Source organism: Metopolophium dirhodum, chromosome 4 (genome assembly GCF_019925205.1).
Source record: "Metopolophium dirhodum isolate CAU chromosome 4, ASM1992520v1, whole genome shotgun sequence".
NCBI lineage: Eukaryota > Metazoa > Arthropoda > Insecta > Hemiptera > Aphididae > Metopolophium > Metopolophium dirhodum.
This window is the reverse complement of record NC_083563.1, coordinates 22,597,160-22,621,651: the sequence shown is the minus strand read 5'-3', so window position 1 is coordinate 22,621,651 and position 24,492 is coordinate 22,597,160. Positions and strand designations below refer to the sequence as shown.

Below are 24,492 nucleotides of genomic sequence, written 5' to 3'. Positions count from 1 at the left end.
AAAATGAGTACTTACATGCAGTGGCGGATCTAGGATTTTTTTATGGGGGTGCTAAAGTTATGGTCTCGTATTCTGTATACTCCATATATAGGATATATAGGTACTGATGGCAAGACTTTTTTTTAGTCCTCAAAATGAATGTGTCTAATATTTCAACTTTAAAAACAACATTATTTAATATGAAATAAATTCACTTTAGCTACCTCCTGCATTTATTTTTGTTGAAACATACGTATTTCAACGAGTTAAGAACGATGGTATAAAAATAAATTGTGGAAATTATTATTTTGGAATTTATATATTCTTCCAAAGTTTGGGATTTTACGTATTTACAAGCATACCCGCCACCGTACTTTACTGTCGCTCCCAGCACCTATAACCAATTTTAAATTTTTTTTCTTACGTATTTTAACAAGTTTAAAATTATGGTGAAATCAATGGTATATTTGTGTTTTACCAGACATCCTTTTTTCAATTTGTTTAAGTAACATACTTAAGCATGCTGAAAATGATAGTGAAATCAGAATTTGCCGGTCGAAATTAGTTATGAATATTTAGCTATTTGAAGTCATTCAAGGTGGTTTTACATTATAGGTCGAGTGATGTTTTCGATTGTAATTGTCTGAGGGAACACAGGGAGACGATGCCGGATATATATGTGCTTTTAATAATTTCGTTTTCTGAGGCCCACCCAAGGTGGTTTTACATAACAAACCTAGGGATCCCAATGTTTTCAATTTTAATTGTCCGAGTGACCTGCACAGCGAGCAAGTGACCACGTCGGGTGTAAATGAAAATACTATAAATTTAAATTAGGTATAACTAAGTCTGACCGCCAAATTCTGACTTCATCGTTTTCGCATGCTTAATTACATAGGTACGTTAAAAAAAAATCAAAATTTGTTATAGACGCTGCGCGCGAGTGTTGTGCTTGTGCGCATGCATATAAACGTAAAATAGCAAAATATGGAAGGAATCAGAGATATAATACTTACAAAATGATTATTCCCAAAAATTATTTTTTTTACCTTCGTTCTTAACTTGTTAAAATACGTATATATATTTGTTTTAAAAAAAAAATAATTCTAGGTAGCTTAAAGTTTAGTAGCCTATAGTTTAAAGTGGATTTATTTGTTCTTCAATATATTGTTAAGGGCAGCGTTAGGGAAAAACTACTGTTTTTTTTTTGGTACTAATTTTGTTTAGAAATGTCACCCTCTACTGAAAAATACAATATACTTGTGTAGAGTATTTATTTTCCAGGAAGCAACATGCCAAGGGGAGTGCTATAGCACCCCCTCTAGATCAGCTCTGGTTTACATAGTTACATGATAAAAATTATCACTCATATTCCCTTTTATTTGTTTAAAGTTCAAACAATATCATCTTGGAACATTGTATATATTTAATTTATCCTTAAGCTGCGTTTACATGGGGCGTGAATTTGAGAGTGAATCACGCTACGCCTCCTTCATTCGTATCTCACGACTGAAAATCAAACATTGTTTGATTCTATCACGTTTGGGTCGTGGCCCGTGGGGCCGAAAGCGTGATTCATGTTTCGTGTAAACCTAGCTTTACAAAGAGGCAATTTTAAAGAATAACAAAAATAATTCAATAAATATGAAAATAATAGATTTGTATTAAATAATTAAATATGGAAAGTATTAGTTAAATTTGTCAATAGACATTATAGACATATAAATGAATTATAATTCATGTAACTAATTGATTTAAAAATTAAACAATGATCTCAAACTTATTGTCTTGTAAAATAATAAATAGATAGGTATGAGAAAAAAAATACTTGCCTTTTTAATAAACAATAAATATAGCTATAATAGTACATATTTTTTATTGAGGTATGTAATATCTAGGGCTGTGAGTTTATTGCAGGAACGACCTTAAAAAATGCATAAGAAAATCAAAATTTAAAATGTTTAAAGATCTATTAAGTTGCATCAAGAAAAACTATATTTTTAATTATTTTTATTTGTATACAAAAATTTAAAAATAATTCATAAGATATGAATACGTATGTAATAATAATAGTTAAAGGGAGTTGTAAAAAAATAAAAACCTAAAAATTCAAAAAATGTCATAAAATGCTAAACAAAAAATTCAAAATTGAATTCATTGTTACAATGATACCTAATTAAAATTTCAAACTTTGTGTTAGGAAAGCTATTTTACATTACAATTAGCTTAACCTGGGAGAGGTGCCATTGGTCTTTTTGATAGAAGTTATTTTTATCTAGGTTATTCTTTATGGTATATTACTCAAATCAATTGGTTTCCATTAACTTTCATACACGTGTATCCTCTATGTTTTATGCAGTATTTGATATTAAAAGTTAATTATATTTGTTTCAATTTACATTTTCACTAAAAGTTGGTCATTGGTTCCATCAGTTTTAAAGGAAAATAAAAATTATTAAAATTATTATTCCATAGCTTGTTAAGTATTATTTCTATTTTTGTTTGTCTAGGAGCATAATGCACCTTTACCGTGCTTTACATACAAAAATGTGCTGTATAAAAATATAATATGAACATGATAAAATCAAGTACGTTAATAAAGTTAATAACATTTTTGTGGTTAGAAAAATAATTTCTAATATGTCAGTCAGTAGCGCCAAAGAAGTTAAAAAATACTCCGGCAGACTGGGAAAAAAAAGACCACTTATTCCTAGAAAATTTCAAGCAGGCTTTGCCCCCACAACCCCCTTAAGTCTAAACCACGGTCTATGGCAACAACCACCAACCACCACCCAAAAAAAATTTACAGGCCCAACATATACCCCGTGTTTGGCACATTGACGTCAGTCAAAAAAACCAATAACACCCCTCATTAAATATTTTAACATGACACCTCTACCACATTAAAAGAAGTATCATCTTACTTTGTATCATTATTAATTTAAATTATGTTACATCTTAATTCCTAACAATCTCCTACAAACACACAGCCCGTCATAACATAAAAAAAATGTTATCAATAATTTAAAGTTCATATTTACAGTAAACATTAATCAAATGTAATTGAAATGCTTATACTTTTATATATTTAATAATATAAAAACTGTAACTCAAGATTCTTAATATCAATTTTAAACTCAGGGTTTCGAGTTATTAATTATTATGAGATCAAAAAACAACAGAATATAAATTACAGTATATAATCTACATTGTAATGTACAATAAAGTGATATTTAATTTAAAATTTAAAAAAAAACTAAAATTGTATAACATTTTACCAAATGTACTAAAAACATATCTAAATTAAGCATTTGCATCAAACATTCGAAAAAAAAAAAAAAAATTAGAGTCCAAAATATTTACAGTAAAAAAAGATATAAAACCACAAACTGAAAATATTTTATTTAGCAACAATGTGTTGTCGGACATTACGTTTTAAAATAATGTCTAAATTACCAAAATATTGAATGGTGGTAAAAATTAAAATAAGTTTAAAGACATCCAGTGCTTGATTTATAGTTAAGTTCCAGCAGGACAGAATATATTATCTATTTACATACTAATAAGTATCCTAAGTAATTATTATTTGCAATATTTTTTAGCATATACCTGTTGTATTTGTATTATTATATATTGAAATAACAGTAATCTGTATATTGAACCAATATAAAGATTTATTTTGAATGATATATAATTTACAGTATAATACATTTAAAATGTAATTTGAACAAATATAAATTATTAGTCACTTTAATTTTTGAATTAAGTAGATTATAGTTCCAATAGTCTTTACTCTTTATTCAATATGTTGTACAATATACTCATTATAACAAATCAGTGTATTTAATTTAACTGGCTTAAATATTATACTAAATATTAAATATGACAAATTTAAATATTTTCAAATTAATTTTTAGTATTATTTTTACTTAATCAAATTAATTAGTTTATTTTTTAATGAATAAAATAATCAGTGCCATGGCTTTAAGAGTATAATTAAGCAAATATAATTGTCTTCTATAAATTATTTATTTTAAATTTTAATTAATATTAGGTAAATTAATTTGTTTTGTACTTACTATGGTTTAATTGCTTAATATAATCTCTATCTCAATAAACGTAACTTTTTATTTCAAAATTTTTTAAAAAAAAAATAAAGTACTATTATTATTGCACATCACCAAGAAACATTAGAAACAACAATTTATATGCTTTCCAGACAATATTATATAACATAAAAACACATAATTTGTGAGCAAGTAAATCTATAGTATGTGTACAATTATTTTATTAAAAATCTATTAAATAAGTTCAATCAAGCTTAAGATATTTGATGAGTTGGTGTAATTTATATATGTAACTATCAATTTTTTTTTTTTTAATATTTAAATAAAACAACCCTCTAAATAATGATGTTAAATTTGATTGTATTAATTAAATAACTTCATAATTAAACACATTTGACTTTATCTACTGTATAATATATCATAATGGCCAGGCCTATAGAGAAGATGAACACAGACTGGAGATCCTTCAGGGAAATCATGGGCAATAGCTTCAGATGATTCACCTCTGTCCATGTATCTTACTCGAACTCCAACATTTAACGCAGTACTCAATGCAATAATATGAATATGATCACTTTCTTTGAACATCGGCTCTACTTCCTAAATAATAAAACAGAACATAATTGTTTAAATAATCATTCTAGAAAAAAAATGGCTTAAATTAAAAAGACAAAGGGACCAGAGTACCCCTTATTTTTTGAAAATATTTTAACATATACCATAGGTTTATTCTCAACTAAACATTAAAAAGGTGGGTAAGTGGATGTCACTCTGATATACAATAGGTGATAAGTGGGTCACTGTAATGGATGGTGTTAAATTTGAATTCAATGATATAATATCATTGTATAAGAAAAATGATTCTGAGCGAAAACAGTCAGTCGTCAGCCTATGATATTACCAAGTATATTTGATGATATTATTGTAAAAAAAGTAATTTATATATAACCTATTTACATGGAACCTTGTTTTAAAATTTCAATCCTTAGCTATAAAAGTTGAACATTTTATAAATTTTTAACTACAAAATAATTATTAAATTTTGTCAAAATTCGAACTTTAAATACTTATAACAAAAAATTGTGACTATGGATTTTTAATTTTTTTCATCTGCCTTTGAAACAATAACCTAGGAGCCTTCTATTAAATTTTTAAGCTTTTTTAAACAACAAATAAAATTTTATTGATATTTATAGAAAAAAAAATTTTAAAAAATAGAAACTGAAAATGTCCGTAAACAGTTCAAATTAAGTCAAAATATTTGGAAAATGTTATGGTGTATAGGAAATGCAATTATAAACATTCAGTCAAAATTTCATGTCCCTACGGTCATTTGTTTTAGAGTTACACCAAAAACCAAAATCGATTTTCTCGAAAACAGATTTTGCGTAAAAATTCCTGTTTTTCCTTAATTTTTCTTTTGTTTTTCACGTCGCTTTTGAAAATTACTGGGAAATATTTACTTGTGACCCCCCCCCCCCCCCCCCCCAAAGTACCAACAACTAGATTCACTTTCCTATCAGAAAAATTACTGTTGAAGAAAATCCAAGCATTTTTACTGTCCTAAAAGGTGATGACAGACACAAAAAGAAAAAAAAAACACAAATCATTATAAAATCAATACATCTATCATTCCACTCAGAATCTAAAATGTGATTATTAGAATTCTTATCTATCATTTCTATTAAAATAATTTAATGTTTACGTCATATTTTCACAAAGTATTTTATTACACTGATTGATAAGTGATAGAAAATATTAATATTAAACTGACTTTAGGCATTCTAATGTTTCTATTTATTTATTTAGAACATTGTGCGAACATAAATACAATGAATTAAATATATTATTCATCTATGTTTTTTTCAATTCAAGAAAGGAAGAAAGTTATAACTTATAACATAATTTTACCTGGTGACAAAACTCTACAACAGTCCGATCCCCTTCAATAAAATGCTTATAAAACTCTGCATCTTTTTGAAGTTGTCCTGAGGTTATCAAACGAAGATATACCACTACATAGTCTGAGTAACCTTGCATATTAAATGTATCATATAATTTCTCATGTTGGCCTTCACCAATCAAATTGACCACTTCCATAAACTAAGATAATATTTTAAAAAAAAGATTATTTTAAATTGATTTTTAATAAATAATAAATAAAACTTTTACTGTATCGTGAAAGTCCTCCAATGTAAATTGAGTAAAACCACAAGAGATCAATTCATCTTTGCTTTTTAGTGCACGTTCTTTGAAATGCTTATATTCTTCATTATGATCCATCAAATATTCAAAATATGCAAAAGCAAATGACCTAAAGAAGCAATTACCATCTGGTCTTGCACGTCTCATGCATTTGTACTTTTTATTTAGATCTTGAATTTTAGTTAAGTAAACGGGATCATTTATATATTCAGTTTCAAGTGATGTTAATTCTTCTTTTTGACCAATTAACAATATAGAATCGGAAATCTGCAATCAAAATTGGAAAATTAATATATGTGTTATAACAACAAACATACTTAAGAAAACAATTTATCAACCTCTTTTTCAATTTCTCGATGTTGTTGAATTATCAATTCATCCTGTTCCAATCCTGAAAATATAAAAACAAACATAAAATATTTAACATAACATTATTTTTACTAGAAATAAACTTTGTAGTGTGAAAAATGATTAAAATTATCAAAAAAATATATTTTCAAAAACTAAGTTTTTGAAATAATGAGTAGCTTACATTAAATGGGTAACTTGGTAACATACAAACATAGTACACTAACAATTAAACTAATTATGTATAAATTTACAGAAAAATGTCATTAATAAACCTTACATTTTTAGATTAAAAACGAGTCGCCTGGTGGTGCAGGAGCGTATTTACGGGTGCAGATCTGAGGACAGTTCTGCCCCCATGGCTCCTTAAATACATGTATTATTATATAATATATATAATATATACTATATTATATACTCTATAAGCTAAAATTCTTATTGCTCAGTTTAAACTTTCATAGATATGAGACAAATGGGTACTTATAGTGTCTAATGCTTATACTCTATTAAAGGTATGAGTGAACCACTATCATATTATAGACTAAGCTGCCAAACACATACAGACCCCCTAAGTATTGTCTAGAATTCTAGGTCATAGGCGCAAATTGGGCTTAGATCAGCCATACAAGCTATATCGCAATCATCAGTTACCATCATACCTTAGATCATGAACTTTAGATGTAGCCATACTCATATATATGCATATAAGATTTGATACCAAAATGACTGGAAAAGCTAGAGTGCAAACAGTCAGGGCTCTAGGTTCATTCTTATACCATGTATTCATTATGGCATCAAGAATTAGCTTGATGGCTACATATATGGTACATGATCTAAGTATCATACACAACTGTCGAGTCATAGAGGCTTACACTAATAACAGCAGTGGAAGATGACTAAGGGTGGGGTTGCGTGGACACTACCAGTTCATGTGGTAATATTGAGGAGGAACTTTTTGAACCTCAAAATCATAAGAAAATGGCAAGTAAGTATCTTCTTAGTTTTAAACCAAAAAATAAAATATACTATAAATAGGTAATATAATACCTAGGTAAACAAAATATAAATTTAATGCTAGGAAAAATAAAAAAAAATTAATACATGAAATGAGTATCTACCACAAATTTGATGTATTTATTAATTTATATAAATAATTCCAATAATTTATCTATTAATTTAGAATTATTATAAATATTTATAACATTTTTTTCATTATAACTATTCAACATTAACATAATTGTATAACGCACAAATACAATATGCAAAGTTTTAAATATTTTTTTTCACAATAAATAGTTTTAAGTGGCTAACACCCTAAAAGATTTAATCGCATTGTGAAATTGACCTACTGTACAAAGTATTTCAATAATTCTACAACTAAATACATTGTTTTACCTTCTGGCTTAGTTGCAGTTGTTTCATGGTTATTATCCATATTATAATAATCCTATAACAAACAAAATACTTATGTAGGAACAAATTATTCAAATATATATTACGGTTTATGCTAAATTTATAATTTTTAAATTATTACTAAGGGAAGAATTATTTTAGATTATAGGGTGGCATGAAAATGTTATCTACCAAGAAATTAAAAGGTTGTGATTAATTATAAATAATTTAAGTTGATTTTAAATTATGATTTGTAATCATCTTAATCGATATATAATATTTGCATTTTAGAAGTGATAAAATACTTTTTGGAATTTAACCATTCAAAAAGAACAAATTAAAACAATCATGGATTAAGTTTTAAACGAAATGACTGGTTTATAAATGGATAATATTAAAAGTTGTTTGTATATTGAATAGATAATTTAATATTATGTTGGTCAACATTTCATAATTAAAATATTATACTCATTTTGTAAATGTAATATTAGTGTACTCACTTATTTAAATTGAATGAACTGAACGTCTGAATGATTGCAACAAACAATCAGCATATGTCAATAACCAATCAAGAACTGAATTATGATAATGTTAAGTATAATTTGAACTTAAGTTAAGACCAAATAGAAAAATAGTAAATATCTACTTAAATTTAACCTATTAGCTTGCTTAGATGTATAAGTATGATTTTACAATTATGAAATAATATGAAATGTAATTATTATTATTAATTAACAAAAAAAAGATACAAATCAGCTTATCATTGTTTCCTTTTCTTTTCAAGCTATCGTCAAAGATAGCCGCAGTGTTACCAAATCAAACGACCACTGACAAATAAGACAATTTTTATTTTATTATATTGTAGAAGAAATGGGTTCCCAAAATACCTAGCAACACAAAAATGAATGGTAAAAAATTAAATAAATAATAATTTTATCCTCCTCTAATAGTCTAATTTGAGTACCTATTTGACTCTTTAAATTATCAGAGTAAAACAAATTAAATTATGTGTATTGATTAATTTTATAGGAAACTACCTCGCTGTAATCATATAAATAATAGTATGTAATACCTACTTCCCATATAGCATATACTCTATGCTACTACCTAGGCAGTCGTGGCTGACTGGGTGGTAGGTGAGCGATCCCTGCCTGGGCCTTGCAAACATTTGAGTAGCTTAAATAAAATTGGGCCGATAACTTATAAAAATTTTATTATTACCCCAAAATTGGGCCGAATTTCCCGTTTCCCCGGGGCCAATTTCTATTCCCAGTCCGCCCCTGTACTTAGGTATTAAATTATGCATTTCAAGATGATAATATACATATAAATTGCCTGTACAGAACACAATATAATAGTATACGTACGTCGTATGTGTTATATTATATTAAAATGAATTAAATATTTTAAGGCAAATTTCCTCAATAGTAAATTTTTATATTAATGGATAAAATAACTACCTACCTATAGACACCAAGTATTATTATACAAATTAGTTTTTCCTGACAACAGACGCTTACAATTTTTAGTAATGTACTAATATAATATTATGTATAATGTAGACGAATGTTTAATAGATTATTCTTAAAATATAAATTATCTTTAGCTCTATGTTTTTTTGTTTTAATATACTTACAAATCTCAGAACTACGACTTACGAGTTACGACTTTACAGTTTACGAGTCTAAAATATATTTTGGCACTAGATTTATAATATTATCACTACCTACAACAAAATACTACCTACTCATAATTTTCCATCGTTTAGCATAATATATTCTGTCATATTGGTATAAAGTATTTTGTGTAATGGTATATAATATTCAGTATTCACCATTCATACTTTTATATTTCTTACTTAATATTTATAACTTATAAGTTGACGGTCAAGTGTCAACAAGTACCCATAATATTATACACTATATACAATATAATATACCGTCATCCTAACACACAGTTATTGCATTTTGGATTTTAGTGACTTAGTGCCACTAATTATTAAAATATGTAATTGTGCTATTTATATAAATGATGCAGCAAATAGTTCAAACATTATTGTATGTATTTTTATTGTATCGATCAAATCATTCCATTCACAATACAATATAATATAACATGTATGAATATTTTACAATAAAGTCGACAATTCATCATAATTCATATTACACAATATTATTGAACCATGTTTTACTTGTTATCTTAGATAAATGCATTTCAGTTTGTATGTAGAACATTAGAAATCAATAATTATGATATATAGGTATTTATATTTTACTCTGCGTACAGCTACTTCAAAAATTGTATACAGACATATTATATAGATTATAGGTATATAATCATAACCGTGCGGGCGAGGGGTGTGCAGGAAGTGTGACCACACAGGGCTACGCCCTATTTTATTGGGCTTAGGGGGGCTAACTTTTATTAATTGCACAGGGCCTCGCAAATCATAGCTTCGCATTGAGAATATACAAATAAGCATATATCCCGGGAGGTATGATTTATTAATTATTATATTTTATTATTTATTTCCATCACGTATGAAATATTTTTTGTTTTATTTTATGAATGTATCATAGTTGGATACTTGAAATTGGCTCACATGGGGCTTAGCCCAGTTAGTAAACATAAAAAAAAATACTTAGTGTCTTTTATATAATACGTTAGGTATCTCAAAAATTCCATTTGTTGTTATTTAATATCTATTTTACCACAATGATCACATATAATAATAGATTTTCAAAATTCTCATTTCAAATTTTGTTTCAAGTTGTGTGAGTTATCACTCATTTATCATCATCATATTATTCTATTAATGTATGTTTATTCCTGAAATTTTTCAATAGAATCTAGGAAAAAATCGATATGTTTGAAAAATTACAAGTTGAAAGACGTCACGGAAAATGTGTTTTTACTTATAACATTTTTAAATTAGTTAAGATATTAAATATAATATATAAAAATCACAAATGACAAATATTGTATAGGTATAGTATATACCAGGGATCACAAATTAATATTTTTGAAGGGACTGCACCTTAGGAATTCACTTTAGGAAGTTTTCGGAGGCCATACAAATTTAATGTACATTGTACATGTTATCTTAAAAAAAGTAAAGAAAAAATCAAAAAAATCAAATAAAAATTAATAAAAATCTCATATCATTCACCATCAAAAATGAACTACATGTCTGCGGGCCAGATAAATTCTGTACACCATACGAACAGCCATTTGGATTTGTTAATCCAAGCTGGTATATATTTTAGCCGTTAGACATTTGATATGCTATACTGGGCCTTGGCCAATGCTAATAGCGCTTCGTAATAATATATACAGTAGGTATATACTGGTACTACATAACTGTCTACTATATGTAATATACTAATATAATAAATGGATATAATACATAATGTCCTGCTCACACCTTCCCTAAGGACAGCCCTGGCTCTCTGTATTATGCCGTGCCGACGTGCGGTTGTGGTTAGGTATTTTAAATATATTTAAATAAAACATAAACTATAAACACTAGTGTTGTGCTGTAGTACCTACTATTTTATGTATTTCTATTATTCTATATTTCAGTTCCACTATCTTCGGCATTTCCTAAATTATTATGTATTAATAATAAAATATGTTATACCTACGGTTGGCTGTATTCCATTAAATAAACACAATTATAATAAATTGTCAACATGAAAACAACATTATATATTATATTATGACATACCTACTTATAATATTATAATACTTTAATTTTTAAATAAAAAATCATACTTAATACAAATTTGAAAAAGTGTATCTAATTATACCAATACATAAATTAGTTGAAAAAAAGGTATAAATTAATTGCCCACCCCCTTCCACACCATTTATAAGTAATACATGTCCGAATTGATCAGGAAAAGTGGTCCAGTTCAATACAAATAATATCTAATTCCACCTATGGATATGCCTTCCCCCCTCCCCCCAATTGAATATTCTCCAAATTTATTTATTCTATAATTCTGCATATATTTTTGTTTTGTATTTTTTCCGTTATGTCCCTAGTGAATTTTACGGTAATTTTGTTTCATCATTTGTCTAATCGGATTTTGGACATCAATGACCATATCGGTCGGAGAGATGGATTGAGAATCGATGATTTTTTCTGCGTTGTTCTTACCGATTATCTACCCAACCAAAACAAATAAAAACACTATGAATTCTCAATCATTATTAATGAATTAGAAACTTGCAAATTTTTGCGATTTTGATTAATTTTGTCCAAATTCTAACTTTAAAAGCTTATATACAAAAAAAAAACGTAGCTATGTATTTCTGATATTTTTTTAGTTGGAATATTATCAACTTTTAAGAAACCTTGTATTACATTTTCAAGGATTTTTTCAGAGTGAAAAATTTTTTATCGATACATAAAGAAGAAAAAACAAAAAAAAAAAATGTTTGAATGTTAAATGTTTATAAATAGGTCAAAAAGTGTTAATATATTTTGAACATTAATTTATCATGTACAGAAAATGCTATTATAAATATTTATTAGCTAATATTTGGTGAAAATTTGAAGTACTTACAATTATTCTTTTTTGAGTTGAACCAAAAAAACAATATCGCTTTGTTGAAAATTAAAAGTTTGATTTATATCACAAACCATCCTTAAAATTGAAAATCGAACCATTTTTCCTACTACTTTTTGTGCATACAAATACAAAAAAAATTTAAAAAAAAATTATATCAATGTAAAATTAATACATTTATCGCTCTGGCTCTCTGCTCAGAATCTAAAATGTATTTATTTAGAAGTTGACTTTTTACAATTTGACTAATTTTTAATAGGTAATACATTTTTATTTATAATCAACGTATACTGAAAAACCAATATTTTTAACCATACAATTATATAGCCAGTCCCAAGTCTGAAAAATGGAAAAAAAATATTGATTCTCCAAAATTATCCCTTAACTTAATTTATGTATGAATAAAAATGTACCTATAAATGGCCGTAAATTTACAGAGATCCCTTTGTTTGAACTTAAGAATAATAGATAACATCCATCACAAATATCTGCGGTAAATATTGGTTTCGAAATTTGCACAGTTGACGGTTGTGATCCAACGTAACGACCACGACGTAAAGATCTTCTCTACATCGCGGTAACGACAGTCGTGTAGTGAAGTATCGCGGGAACACGTTGAGAACCAATGGCCGGGGTCGCCGCACACCCTCCGTTGGCAGCATTGGTCTGTATGTTCACGGCAGTTTCGTGACAAATGGCAACTACGGTCTACGGTCTACGACTTTTTTTTTCTTCATTATTATTATTATTATAATATTATATTATTTTGTCGTGTTCGAACGCCACACAGAGGCGAATTCCCGTCTTGTCCGGTCCGAGTGTCCGACCGATTTCGTTTACTCGTTGCCTGCGCGCGCGATCATCGGCGAGTCGAACCCGGGAACGGTATATTATAGTGCGTCTCCGCTAGTTACGTTGAAAATTAAAAAATATTTTTTTTTTAATTCGTAAACAAATCGGGTACAAAACAAAATTCCAGAAATTACAGACCGAATTCCGATCGATTGACGAACGCTGACGTATCCGTGATCTACGGGATTATCAGCAGACCCATTTGTCTATATAATATTATATATATATGTATAACAATACATCGGGCATAACAACATCAATGTTTTAGTTGCGTGCGGCGGTACCGTTGTTATTGTTGTCGGGGCGTGTGTGTGTGTGTGTGTGTGTGTGCGCGCGCGTTCGGCGGTGCGATGGCGTTTAGATGAGGGGCCCACTGACGCCGTTTAGTTTGCCGGCAATGAACATGGAAGAGGGGTACAACGGCGGCAAGCCAGGCCAACAGCAACAGCAGGCCGGCGGCGGTTATGGCCAGAAGGGCGACAACGGCGACGGCAGTGGCGTCAACAACAAGGTGAAGTACACAATGCCCGGCGTGTTGCACTTCATACAGCACGAGTGGTCCAACTTCGAGCTGGAGCGGTCCCACTGGGAGATCGACAGGGCAGAGTTGCAGGTGAGGACGCATTACTGTCGTCGTTATTCGGGTAGGACGTGTTACACAGCCCTATAGATATCTAGGTACCTGTTTTCAGATGGCCCCAGATATCGCCCTTAAATGTTATGCTATCGGTCGACTACCCATACAGACTGTCTCATATTCAGTCACGGATCCAGAGAAAGATCTTAGGGGGGAGGGGAGCAACAGTTTTTTTATAACACATACAATTAGGTACAATATGCACTTTATTCTTATAAATCAATTACCTAATGATTATTCATTAAAATCCAAACGTCTTTTCATATTGTTGCTTTTTCCAAAATGATCAATTATTAGGCCAACATTTATGCAAATTTCCCTATGAAAATTTGAGAAATAATGTGTTTGGAAGGGGAGAAGGGTCTGGGCCCCTAGCTGATGGACCCCTGGATTTGTCCCTGCTCATATTGCATACATAGGTTACCTATAGTTCTAACAAAGTGGATGTCCTAAGTGCTTGGCTACTGTATGTTCCGATATCAAATGATAAATAAATCTTATAGCCCTTCTGATATCTATAGTCTATCTAGTATCTACCTCTTGACGTATTATATTAGATTTAAACAAAATGCTGACCAATTAAATTATTTTCATTTTAAATCATCTTATAAGTTGATTACATTGCATTATGACTTGTATCTGGTATATATTTCTTCAATAGATAGGAACATTATAATTAGAAAATATATGTCAAATACAGGGCTTGATTGGACATATTCGGCCCACCAAGCCCACTTAGAAACTGGCGGATCTTGGGTACGTTCTTATTCCATTCCATTATTTTATAGTCTCCATTTCTTCAACTTTTAACATATTTTCAGTCGGTGCGGCCCTTCATGACTTGAACATCCCACCGAGTTTTACTCGGTAACTCGCCAGGCCAATCTGGCCCTGGTCAAGTATCTAAACAAAATGTCTTGTCTTGTGTATGATAAACATGATACATTTCCAAGGTTTATTTTATTCATTAGTTTCCCTAGGTAGCAATGTAGGTTGGCTATTACCTATTATCTATTATAGGTAAGACAATCAAATATATGTTTTTAAATTACCTAGATTTGTTATGCCTACCTATCTCAATAACATTAATTTTAAATATAAATTGAAATAATGTAACTAACCTTATATTTCAAATATTTATCAATGAGAATATTCTTATTTTGATTTCAAAAAATAACAATTATAGGTACCTATATTCAAAATTGTTTAGTTAATTTTTTAGAACTAGGTACCTTCATCAATGTCTTATGTAATTTAAAATACTTCAGGGTATACCTAGTTATAATGTCTTACTGGTTCACTGGAATTGTTCACTTGGTCATATGCGAGTGCTCTCTTTCTCAGATAGGATTTGAATCCACAGAGCCGGTCTATTAGTAAGTTCTATACCTAATAAAAACTACAGTGTTAGAAAAAACATAGAATATGTTTGTATTTTAAGTTGAAAAATTATATTGCTATATAACATTAATAATTTGTAAAATAACTAAACATCTTTAATACTATCTAATGAGATAAACATTTAATGTACAGTACTATCTATAGTAGATTAATACTCTATAAAACAGTACCTATGTTATATTACATTTTTAATTTTTTAATTTATTTGTTTTATTAGGCAAGAATTGCATTTCTTCAGGGTGAAAGAAAAGGTCAAGACAATCTGAAAAATGATTTAATTCGTCGAATTCAAATGTTAGAACACGCGTTACGAGCTGAAAGGTAATATTAATATTATTTAATAAAACTATTACAATCTGTATCAAGTGAACCAAACCTCTTATTGGAAATGTAAGTTTGCTGTAATGTTTTTATAAACCGTATTACCAAATTGTTGAACCTCATATTTTATTACTATTTAGAAGTTAATATTCGTTAACCTGGCTATGATTTTAACAATGTCTAGTATTACATTCCATGCAGTTTATAGAAGTAGTGGATGAATACCTTGAGTACTAAATGTTAAGGGTGGAAAAATCAATTATCTATCAGCTATCTAGTGACCAAAATTTATCAGTGGTGGCTTTGCGAATATTTTTTTTGACGAAGCAACTTTTTGGATTTTGTGTTTACCGACTTAATTTGAATTTAAATCACTGTATTCATATAAAAAGTGATTCTGAGCAAATACTGTGTGTCAGCCCTTATTTCTAAGGATATTTCATTTTGTTATAAATTACTTATATCATTATTAGTAATATGGCATAGATTGAATTTCAATTAGTTTTTGAAAAAAATGCAAAATATAATATTAGTATCAATTATTGATTATTATTATTTCATATCATATTGTTATTAACTTTTAACTTATTAGTCAACACCGATGAATGGTGTAAATAGTTTTATCATATTGTTTATTTTAAAAATACACCCTTGATTATACGTGTTTAAATAAAAATGTACTTCATAATATTTTCATACACCATTTATAAATCGCCAAAATTATAAGCAATACATATTTTCATCATTATCTATTTTCTCAAATTAAATGTTCCGTATCCAATTTGGAACATATTACTCTTATTTAATTGATACTACTTGTAACTATCATATTAAAATATTTGTATATACTAATTATTTTCATATTTTGTTTATTTTATAATTAGAAAAAATAAAATATATACATTTTTTATTTTTAGAGCAAAATATCATAAACTAAAATATGGCACAGAAATTCCACAATCTGAAATGCAATTACCTTCTGCTTCTTCGAGTGCACAAGATGAATATTCTTCTATACCAGAAGTTGGTGCAGACAGTGAAGCTCCATTATCATCAGTATCAAATGTCAGTTGGAAACAAGGCAGACAGCTACTTAGAGAGTAAGTTTATTTACTTTTTACTATAGTTTTAGTGTTTATATAATATCTTATATATTTTCAGATATCTACATGAAATTGGGTATACGGATACAATAATTGATGTTCGGTCATCACGTGTTCGGAACCTTTTAGGTCTGAATAATAATAACAATTTGAGTGGTATAGAACAAGGGCAAAGCGACAATAATCAGATAAATGGTAACAACTACAATAAACGTTTTAGTGATAATCAAGGCCAATGTTCCCCTACCAAGCGAGTAAGTATTCTTAAAACTTTCAAAAAATTAACTTAATTATTTGTGAAATTAATATTCTCAGACACAGCAGCAGCAACAACAACAAAACCAAAAAAAATTACTGGATGTTGAATCAGCTGTCATGGCAAATTTTGAGTTTTTATCTGAAATGCGTAGCACAAGTGATTCTGGTGATGTCGATATGGATGATGATGGTGTTGATGATGATGATGATGATGAAGATGATGATGATGACGAAATGGGGATGGCGGATGATGTCATTGATATGACATCTATTTGTAAAGTATGATGCCTTAAAAACTTTTTTTAAAATATTAATTTTTAATTTATTATTATTACTATTTGTTTTAGTTTGGCCCTGATGATGTAGATGCAGAGGCTGAAGAAGTTGTGAATGAGCTACAATTATTGACAGAAGACATAAGTAACAAAGAGAATGAACAAAACGACTGGAGTATGTTTCTGTAATATTGTATTATATTATATCTAATGTTATGTATCAGTAAAGCCCAGATTTTTTGGTTAAAAATGTTAAAGTTGCTTATATTATGCTCTAAGAAATTCTATATTTTATGTTTTTTTTATTCTCTTAAAGATGAGAAAAAATATTATTTTATGCTTCATTATATCAATTTTCAATTTTCTTAGTGCTAATTAAACAGTAATTAAACATGAAAATCAAAAGATTTAATGAACGTATTTAAGTTGTTTTTGTCAGTATGAAACTGCTGACATCACACAAACTGCTGTATGTTGGGTGAAGGTATGGCAACTAACTTGATAGTACTATCAGGTCGCGTGTTTCAAAGGAATCACAGTAAAAAAGTCCAGTATGTATATACAGGGTGTAACAGATAGAACTGACTTTTGGAATAATTTTTGTTATAATCCATATTAAAAAATGTTTTATATATATAATTTATAGTCACTTGCGCTACACATATATTATACTAAAAATTATTTTAATTTTTTAACACTGAAAATAAAAAAATTTGAAAAATTTGTGAATCAAATTATAAGAACAATTTTGATAGTAAAAACATTTATCTAGGTCAAGTAGTTCATTTTTTATAATTATTTTAAATATCAATATTTTTTTGATTTAATAAATTTGGAACGTAATAACTTTTTTCAAAATATTTTTTTTGGGAATTTGTTGACATCAGTATATTTCTTAAATTATTTACTAATCATATAATTTAAACAATTTTTGTCATACCATTAAGTAGCATAATTTTTTTTTTTTTCAACAAGTCCTGTTACATCTTTTATATAATAATACACATAATATATTATAATGATTTCTTAGTCAACTATCATCATATAAATAATATATTTTAAAATAAAAATCCAGTATATATTATATTTAACAATATTTATTCAAAAAAAAAAAAATCAATAACTAAGTAATAACTAAGTCACCTAAATAAAAAAATCGAAAAATATTCATACAAAAACAATATACGTAATATAGTATAATGATTTCTCAGTTTAATGAAGTATTAACTATCGTAAAGACTAATTACTAATTACTAATAGTTTTCAAACAAAATCAGTTCAAAAAATTATAATTTGTAAATGATTCAAACACCAAAAAATATTTTGACACCTCAATATAAAACTCTTTAATTAATAATAATAAATTAAAATTAAAATAAATGAGTTTTTCTTCTTACAATTTATAAAATATACCAAGATATGTCAAAGAAACTTCATTTGCCAATAAAAAAAAAAAAAAAATTTTCTTGTGAACTTGTTTAAGGAATTGTTTAATGCAATTGAGATTGTTGTATAAACCTACAAATCATTGCAATCTACTTATCAATTATGTTTTTTTTTTAGAAGTTTCAAACAGAGATGTGTTTAACAAGAATTCAAATAATGCTAATTGGATAAAAAATGAACCAGTTGAAATGGTTGATGGAAATATGGATTTAGCTTTAGGGTTAGGAGAATTGGCGCAACTCACTGTAAATAATGAATCAGAGACTAATGCAGATGTAAGATTAAATATTTATTCAGTTCTTATTTTGTTTATTCTTAACTATTTTTCCTTCCAGATTATTGATATGAAAACTGCGTCAAGAAAAACATGGAATGCTAAGTACACTCTACGTAGCCATTTTGATGGTGTTCGAGCCTTGGCCTTTCATCCAACTGAATCTATTTTAATAACTGCTAGTGAAGATCATACTATGAAGCTTTGGAATTTGCAAAAAACTATTGCTCCAAAAAAGTATTAACCAATTTTTTTTCATAATATTGTATCTTGATTTGTCATTAATTTCAAATTAAAATATGTAATTTATAGATCAGCATCTTTAGATGTAGAGCCATTATATACATTTAGAAGCCACACTGGACCAGTATTTTGTTTAGCGATCAGTAAAAATGGTGAACACTGTTACAGTGGTGGTTTGGATAATGTAATCAAAGTGTGGGCAATGCCATCAGCTAACATAGATCCCTATGATTCTTATGGTAATAAAATATTTACAGTACAGCTATATAAGTTACAATTATATTTATCTACTAACTTTTGTGTTTAGATAAAAACATTCTGATCAATAACCTAGAAGGTCACGAAGATGCTGTGTGGGGAATTTCAGTTCATCATAATCGTTCAGAGTTATTATCATGTTCAGCTGATGGTTCAGTTAAACTCTGGTCACCAACCAATCTCAAGACACCATGTTTGTCGTCTTATGTTTCTGATCAAGGTAAACAACATATTAAACACAATTATAAATAGTGTTTGTTTGCTTTTATATTATTGACACAGTATATTAAATGCCTTAATTTGTTGTACAGATGAAATTCCTACTTCAGTCGATTATGTTAGAGACATTGAAGGTCAATTTGTTGCATCTTATAATTCATCTCATTGTGTTATTTATGATATTGAAACCAAGAGTCCTATAACTCGATTAGAATGCTCAAAGGTTAATATTTATAAGCGTTATATTTTAATTTGTAAAATAATGTGTAAATTTTATCTTATTGTAAAAGGATCCTACTGAAATGGCAACTCAGCTAATTCATCGGGTTAAATGCCACCCGACATTACCTCTAACTATTACAGCACACGATGACCATCATATTCGTTTCTTTGATAACAATACTGGCAAAATGGTTCATTCTATGGTCGCCCACTTAGATGCTGTAACTAGCTTGGCAGTTGATCCTAATGGCTTATATTTATTATCTGGAAGTAAGATTTAAATATTTAAAAATATGTATAAAAAAAAATACTCATAAAAATGTGCGATTGGTTGTTTTAGGTCATGACTCATCCATTAGAATATGGAATTTAGAAAGTAAAACTTGTGTACAAGAAATCACTGCACATCGAAAAAAGTTAGATGAATCTATATTAGATGTCGCGTTTCATCCATCCGAAGCATATATTGCCAGTGCTGGAGCTGACAGCCTAGTCAAAGTATTTGTATAGGTACAGTTAATGTATAATATAAATTAGTAAGACACTCAGTTAATTTTATCTTGGTGTCTTTTGTTTGACCGACTTTTGATCAAATCCATCATTGTAGTGTTGCAGTAATCATGATTTATTAAGTTGAATTATTACTTTTTCTTTTGAAATTGTTTTATTATATTCATTTTTTTTCTAAAACTAAACATTTAAAAAGTAAAATTTTTGTGCATAACTTATTAAGTTTCTGTGATTTTAATTTTTAGTAAAATTATAGTTTTTAAGGTTTCTATGTATTATCATATTTTATATGATTGAACTCCCATTATTAATAATCAATAATTATATATATATTATATATTTTTAATCCCTTTATTTTTATTATTTCCATTTATATTTTCAATTATTTTGTTAAATGTACATTTTTAGTGTTGCTGTTAAAAACACTTAATATGCTAATTTTTTTTCTCAGTTCAGTTATAATTATGACCATATTCCATCCTTACCTTGTTAATGGCTTACATTGTTAATCAAATGTTTTGAAACTACAGAGTTATTGAAATTTTTAATTTGCAAATAGTTAAGACTTAAAGGTTAGTTATATAATATTCTATTCTTTTTCATTATACTGTGCATGTATATTTTGAAAATGAATATTTGAATATACACATTAAATTTTACTCTGGATAATTGGGCTCTTAAAAAATCAAATGAAATCTAAAATTATAGTCAATATTGAATCTCAAAATTAGTGCCACCCTAATTTGGAGATCAAACAGGGTTCTTATGTGTGTATCAAACCGTGTATTCTTTATGTTTTATTTATTTACTATTATTATTCTTAACAAAACAAATTGCTTTATATCATTATGTTTTTATACTGCAATTAGATCAGTGTTGGCTCTAGTCATTTTTCTGTTATTTTCTTAGATTCAATTCAACATCATTTTTTTTAACACAAAAGGGACCTTGATTTCTAAAATTGAAATATTTCGCATTTAACTTACAACAATAAATTATCATTGTATACTTAATAATTATATATTTAAAAAAAATGTAATATTTATAATATGTAAACAATATTTATTTTAAGATCGAAAAAAAAAGAATAACTAAGTAGTTCTGACACTCTTATATTAAAATTAAAATTTTAGAATAATTTATGTTTTAAGTCTAGTCTGACAATATCATTAAAAAATAAATAAATATATAGACCACATTACCACAATATTTATATTTATTATCTAAATCAAGTATAATATGTATGTGCCTGTTTCATAGTGAAACTCAAATGTGTTCCAGAGTGGTTGATATAAATGTGTTGTATATTCACGTGAGATACTTTCAATGTAAGGATGGTATTGTAGTTCTGGCTTAATTTACACCAAAACTAAAAAAAAATTATAAATATTTTACCTATTTATTGTATTGGGAAATGTTCTGCCATTTTTGTTTTTACAAATAAAATATTTTATATTTTTCTTAGTACAATAAATATATGCAAAATGAAACAGACACATTATTATTTAAAATATTTATCGAATATGATATCATAAGAGTTATAGCATTATTATACTACCCAAGTGTGTTGACCTTAAGTGATTACTGTAGACAAGTGTGTGATCAACTACACTACTATAAAAAAAAGTAGAATACTATATTATATATTTATAAATATATAAAAAAGATAAACATAATGTACCTATACTATAACTTGTTGTATAATATTATATACTGTTGTAAAAATATATAATTATTATCATAACTAATGTTTTATTATTGTCCCGCATTCTATTTTTTCCGAAATGTGTAAGGAGTCCATCCCACATTCCAACCACAATTCCTTTACAAAAAAAAAAAATCCAGACATAATTTTTTCAACCTAATACATTTTTATAACACATTGTTATATATTTTAAAATTAAAAAAAAAAAAATAAAAAAAAAAATTTTAAAAACACACTTTTCTATAAAAACATTTAAAAAAAAATTTTAAAAATTGCACTAAAAAGACAAAAATAATTCTCTGTACTTAAAAATAATGAAAAATGTATTGATGAAAAATTTAAAAGTGTGTGGTGCTCATACACTTGACATATATTCCCAGTCACTATCTTATAAACATGATTGAACAAAGAAGTGTATGTGAGACTTTCCTTGGCTTTTAAATTTGTCATCAGTAAATTTTTCATTATTTTGCTCTTATACTTGACATATACTGCCAGTCACTATCTTATAAACAGGATTGAACAAAGAAGTGTATGTGAGACTTAGCTCGGCTTTTAATGTTTTGTTTGATGCACCACACACTTTTAAATTTTTCATCAATAAATTTTTCATTATTTTTAAGTACAGAGAATTATTTTTGTCTTTTTAGTGCAATTTTTAAAATTTTTTTTTAAATGTTTTTATGGAAAAGTGTGTTTTTAAAATTTTTTTTTTTATTTTTTATTTTCTACTTTTTAGTTGAAAGTAAATAATTAAGAACATGAAGTTACGAACAGTCTGTTGCTCTTATTTTCACTGCTGACTGTAGTGTTTAAAGAATATCGGTATCCGGTGTTTTCGGTACCTATATCAGAATACCGGTATAATGTTATTTGGTAATAATTACCGTTGTTACCATAGATATTATAATAATGGATAGGACACGCCTATACTTGCTTCGTAAGAGGTTGCGGTTTTTTTTGGGGAAGAGAGAAAGTTCAATATCTGCGAGAGATATTACGGCGACGTCGTGGGGACAATCCTTTTTTTTTTTTTTGGTCCATGTCCCAAAATGACAACGGATTATTGTATTGTCATCCAAGACCAAGGTCTATACCAATTTTCAGAATTTTTCATTTTCAAAAAGTGCCTCAAATCGAGCGCGCAAGATTTGATCACAGACAGACGTGAAACCAAACTTAAGAAAAGTGTTAAAAAGCTATAAGTTTTAATAGTTTTAACAAGTACATTTTGATTATTACTGTTAGTATTAAAAATTAAGTTAAAACTTAAAATGTGCTTTTGTTTCTAACTGAATTATAAGCAAAACACTTGTTTGTAAGACATGCTTCTTATCATTACTTCGTGTAATAATTTAACAAATGTTGATTTTCTTATAAATAATAAGTTAAAATAAAACGTATCCTTAACTTATTAAAACATTACCTAATTAATTTATATTTTATAGTTTTTACTCCATATTGTCTATTATATATTTTACATTGAACTAAGAATTCTTTTCTTGTCCATTTAATAAAAGTAATACAATATTTTGTTTTAATTAATGTCAGGTGAACTTAATTTTTGTTTTTTTTTTTTATTTGGGTTAAGGCTTCAACTACTTAGGTGATTAGCTTGTGGTACTGTAGATTTATTTACTCGTGATTTGTTTTGGCAGAATTTTTAATTTGGGCACTTGTTCTCCGGCTTGCCCGAAGAAAAATGTCGCCTGTGACCAAGGTATCAAACTCGGGTTGGCTGCATCGCAGCCGACGCCTTAGTCTGCTCGGCCACTCCTTCCCCAATTTTTGTCTTATTTCATATTATACTTAATATAATTTTACTATACTTCAGATTTTGAATTAATATATACATAAATCTTACGTCTTATATTTTTCCAAATAAGTAATCAAAAAGTTTCATGCGACTATCTATTGATTAAAACATTTCTTTAAGACTCAAATGTAATGACTCATGATTATTGGTTTCAAATTAAATACAAACCTCAAAACACAATTATTGTATCTTATCAAGTAAGGTTAGTTTATGTTCTGCTCAACAGCAGTTTCTAAATTCTGTCCTTTTTCAAAGCGCATAGTGAATTTTAATTTACAATTCTACTCATTTTAAGTGATTTTACTTATTTTGAAGAAAATAAATATTTAAACATTCAGATGTTATTTAAATACATTTATTACATAATTATGAGAACAATTAGAAATG

The 24,492-nt window shown here is 27.8% G+C and overlaps 2 protein-coding genes across 2 annotated transcripts; one reads left to right on the top strand and one right to left on the bottom strand.

Annotated features, from left to right (window-relative positions):
* Positions 1-4,250: 4,250 nt before the first annotated feature.
* LOC132943169 (ubiquitin thioesterase otubain-like) lies at positions 4,251-8,745 on the bottom strand. The gene is made up of 6 exons (XM_061012022.1): positions 8,492-8,745; positions 7,995-8,046; positions 6,590-6,642; positions 6,219-6,518; positions 5,958-6,149; positions 4,251-4,646 (listed from the first exon to the last, which is right to left on the bottom strand). Exons 2-6 carry the CDS (start codon positions 8,032-8,034, stop codon positions 4,446-4,448), a joined length of 786 nt encoding a protein of 261 aa, XP_060868005.1. The 5' UTR covers positions 8,035-8,046; positions 8,492-8,745; the 3' UTR covers positions 4,251-4,445.
* Positions 8,746-13,256: 4,511 nt separating this feature from the next.
* On the top strand, positions 13,257-22,333 carry LOC132942933 (striatin-3). The gene is made up of 13 exons (XM_061011647.1): positions 13,257-14,030; positions 15,673-15,776; positions 16,694-16,876; positions 16,938-17,133; positions 17,195-17,416; positions 17,485-17,587; positions 18,976-19,133; positions 19,194-19,369; positions 19,445-19,614; positions 19,683-19,853; positions 19,945-20,075; positions 20,143-20,344; positions 20,415-22,333. Exons 1-13 carry the CDS (start codon positions 13,779-13,781, stop codon positions 20,582-20,584), a joined length of 2,238 nt encoding a protein of 745 aa, XP_060867630.1. The 5' UTR covers positions 13,257-13,778; the 3' UTR covers positions 20,585-22,333.
* Positions 22,334-24,492: the final 2,159 nt, after the last annotated feature.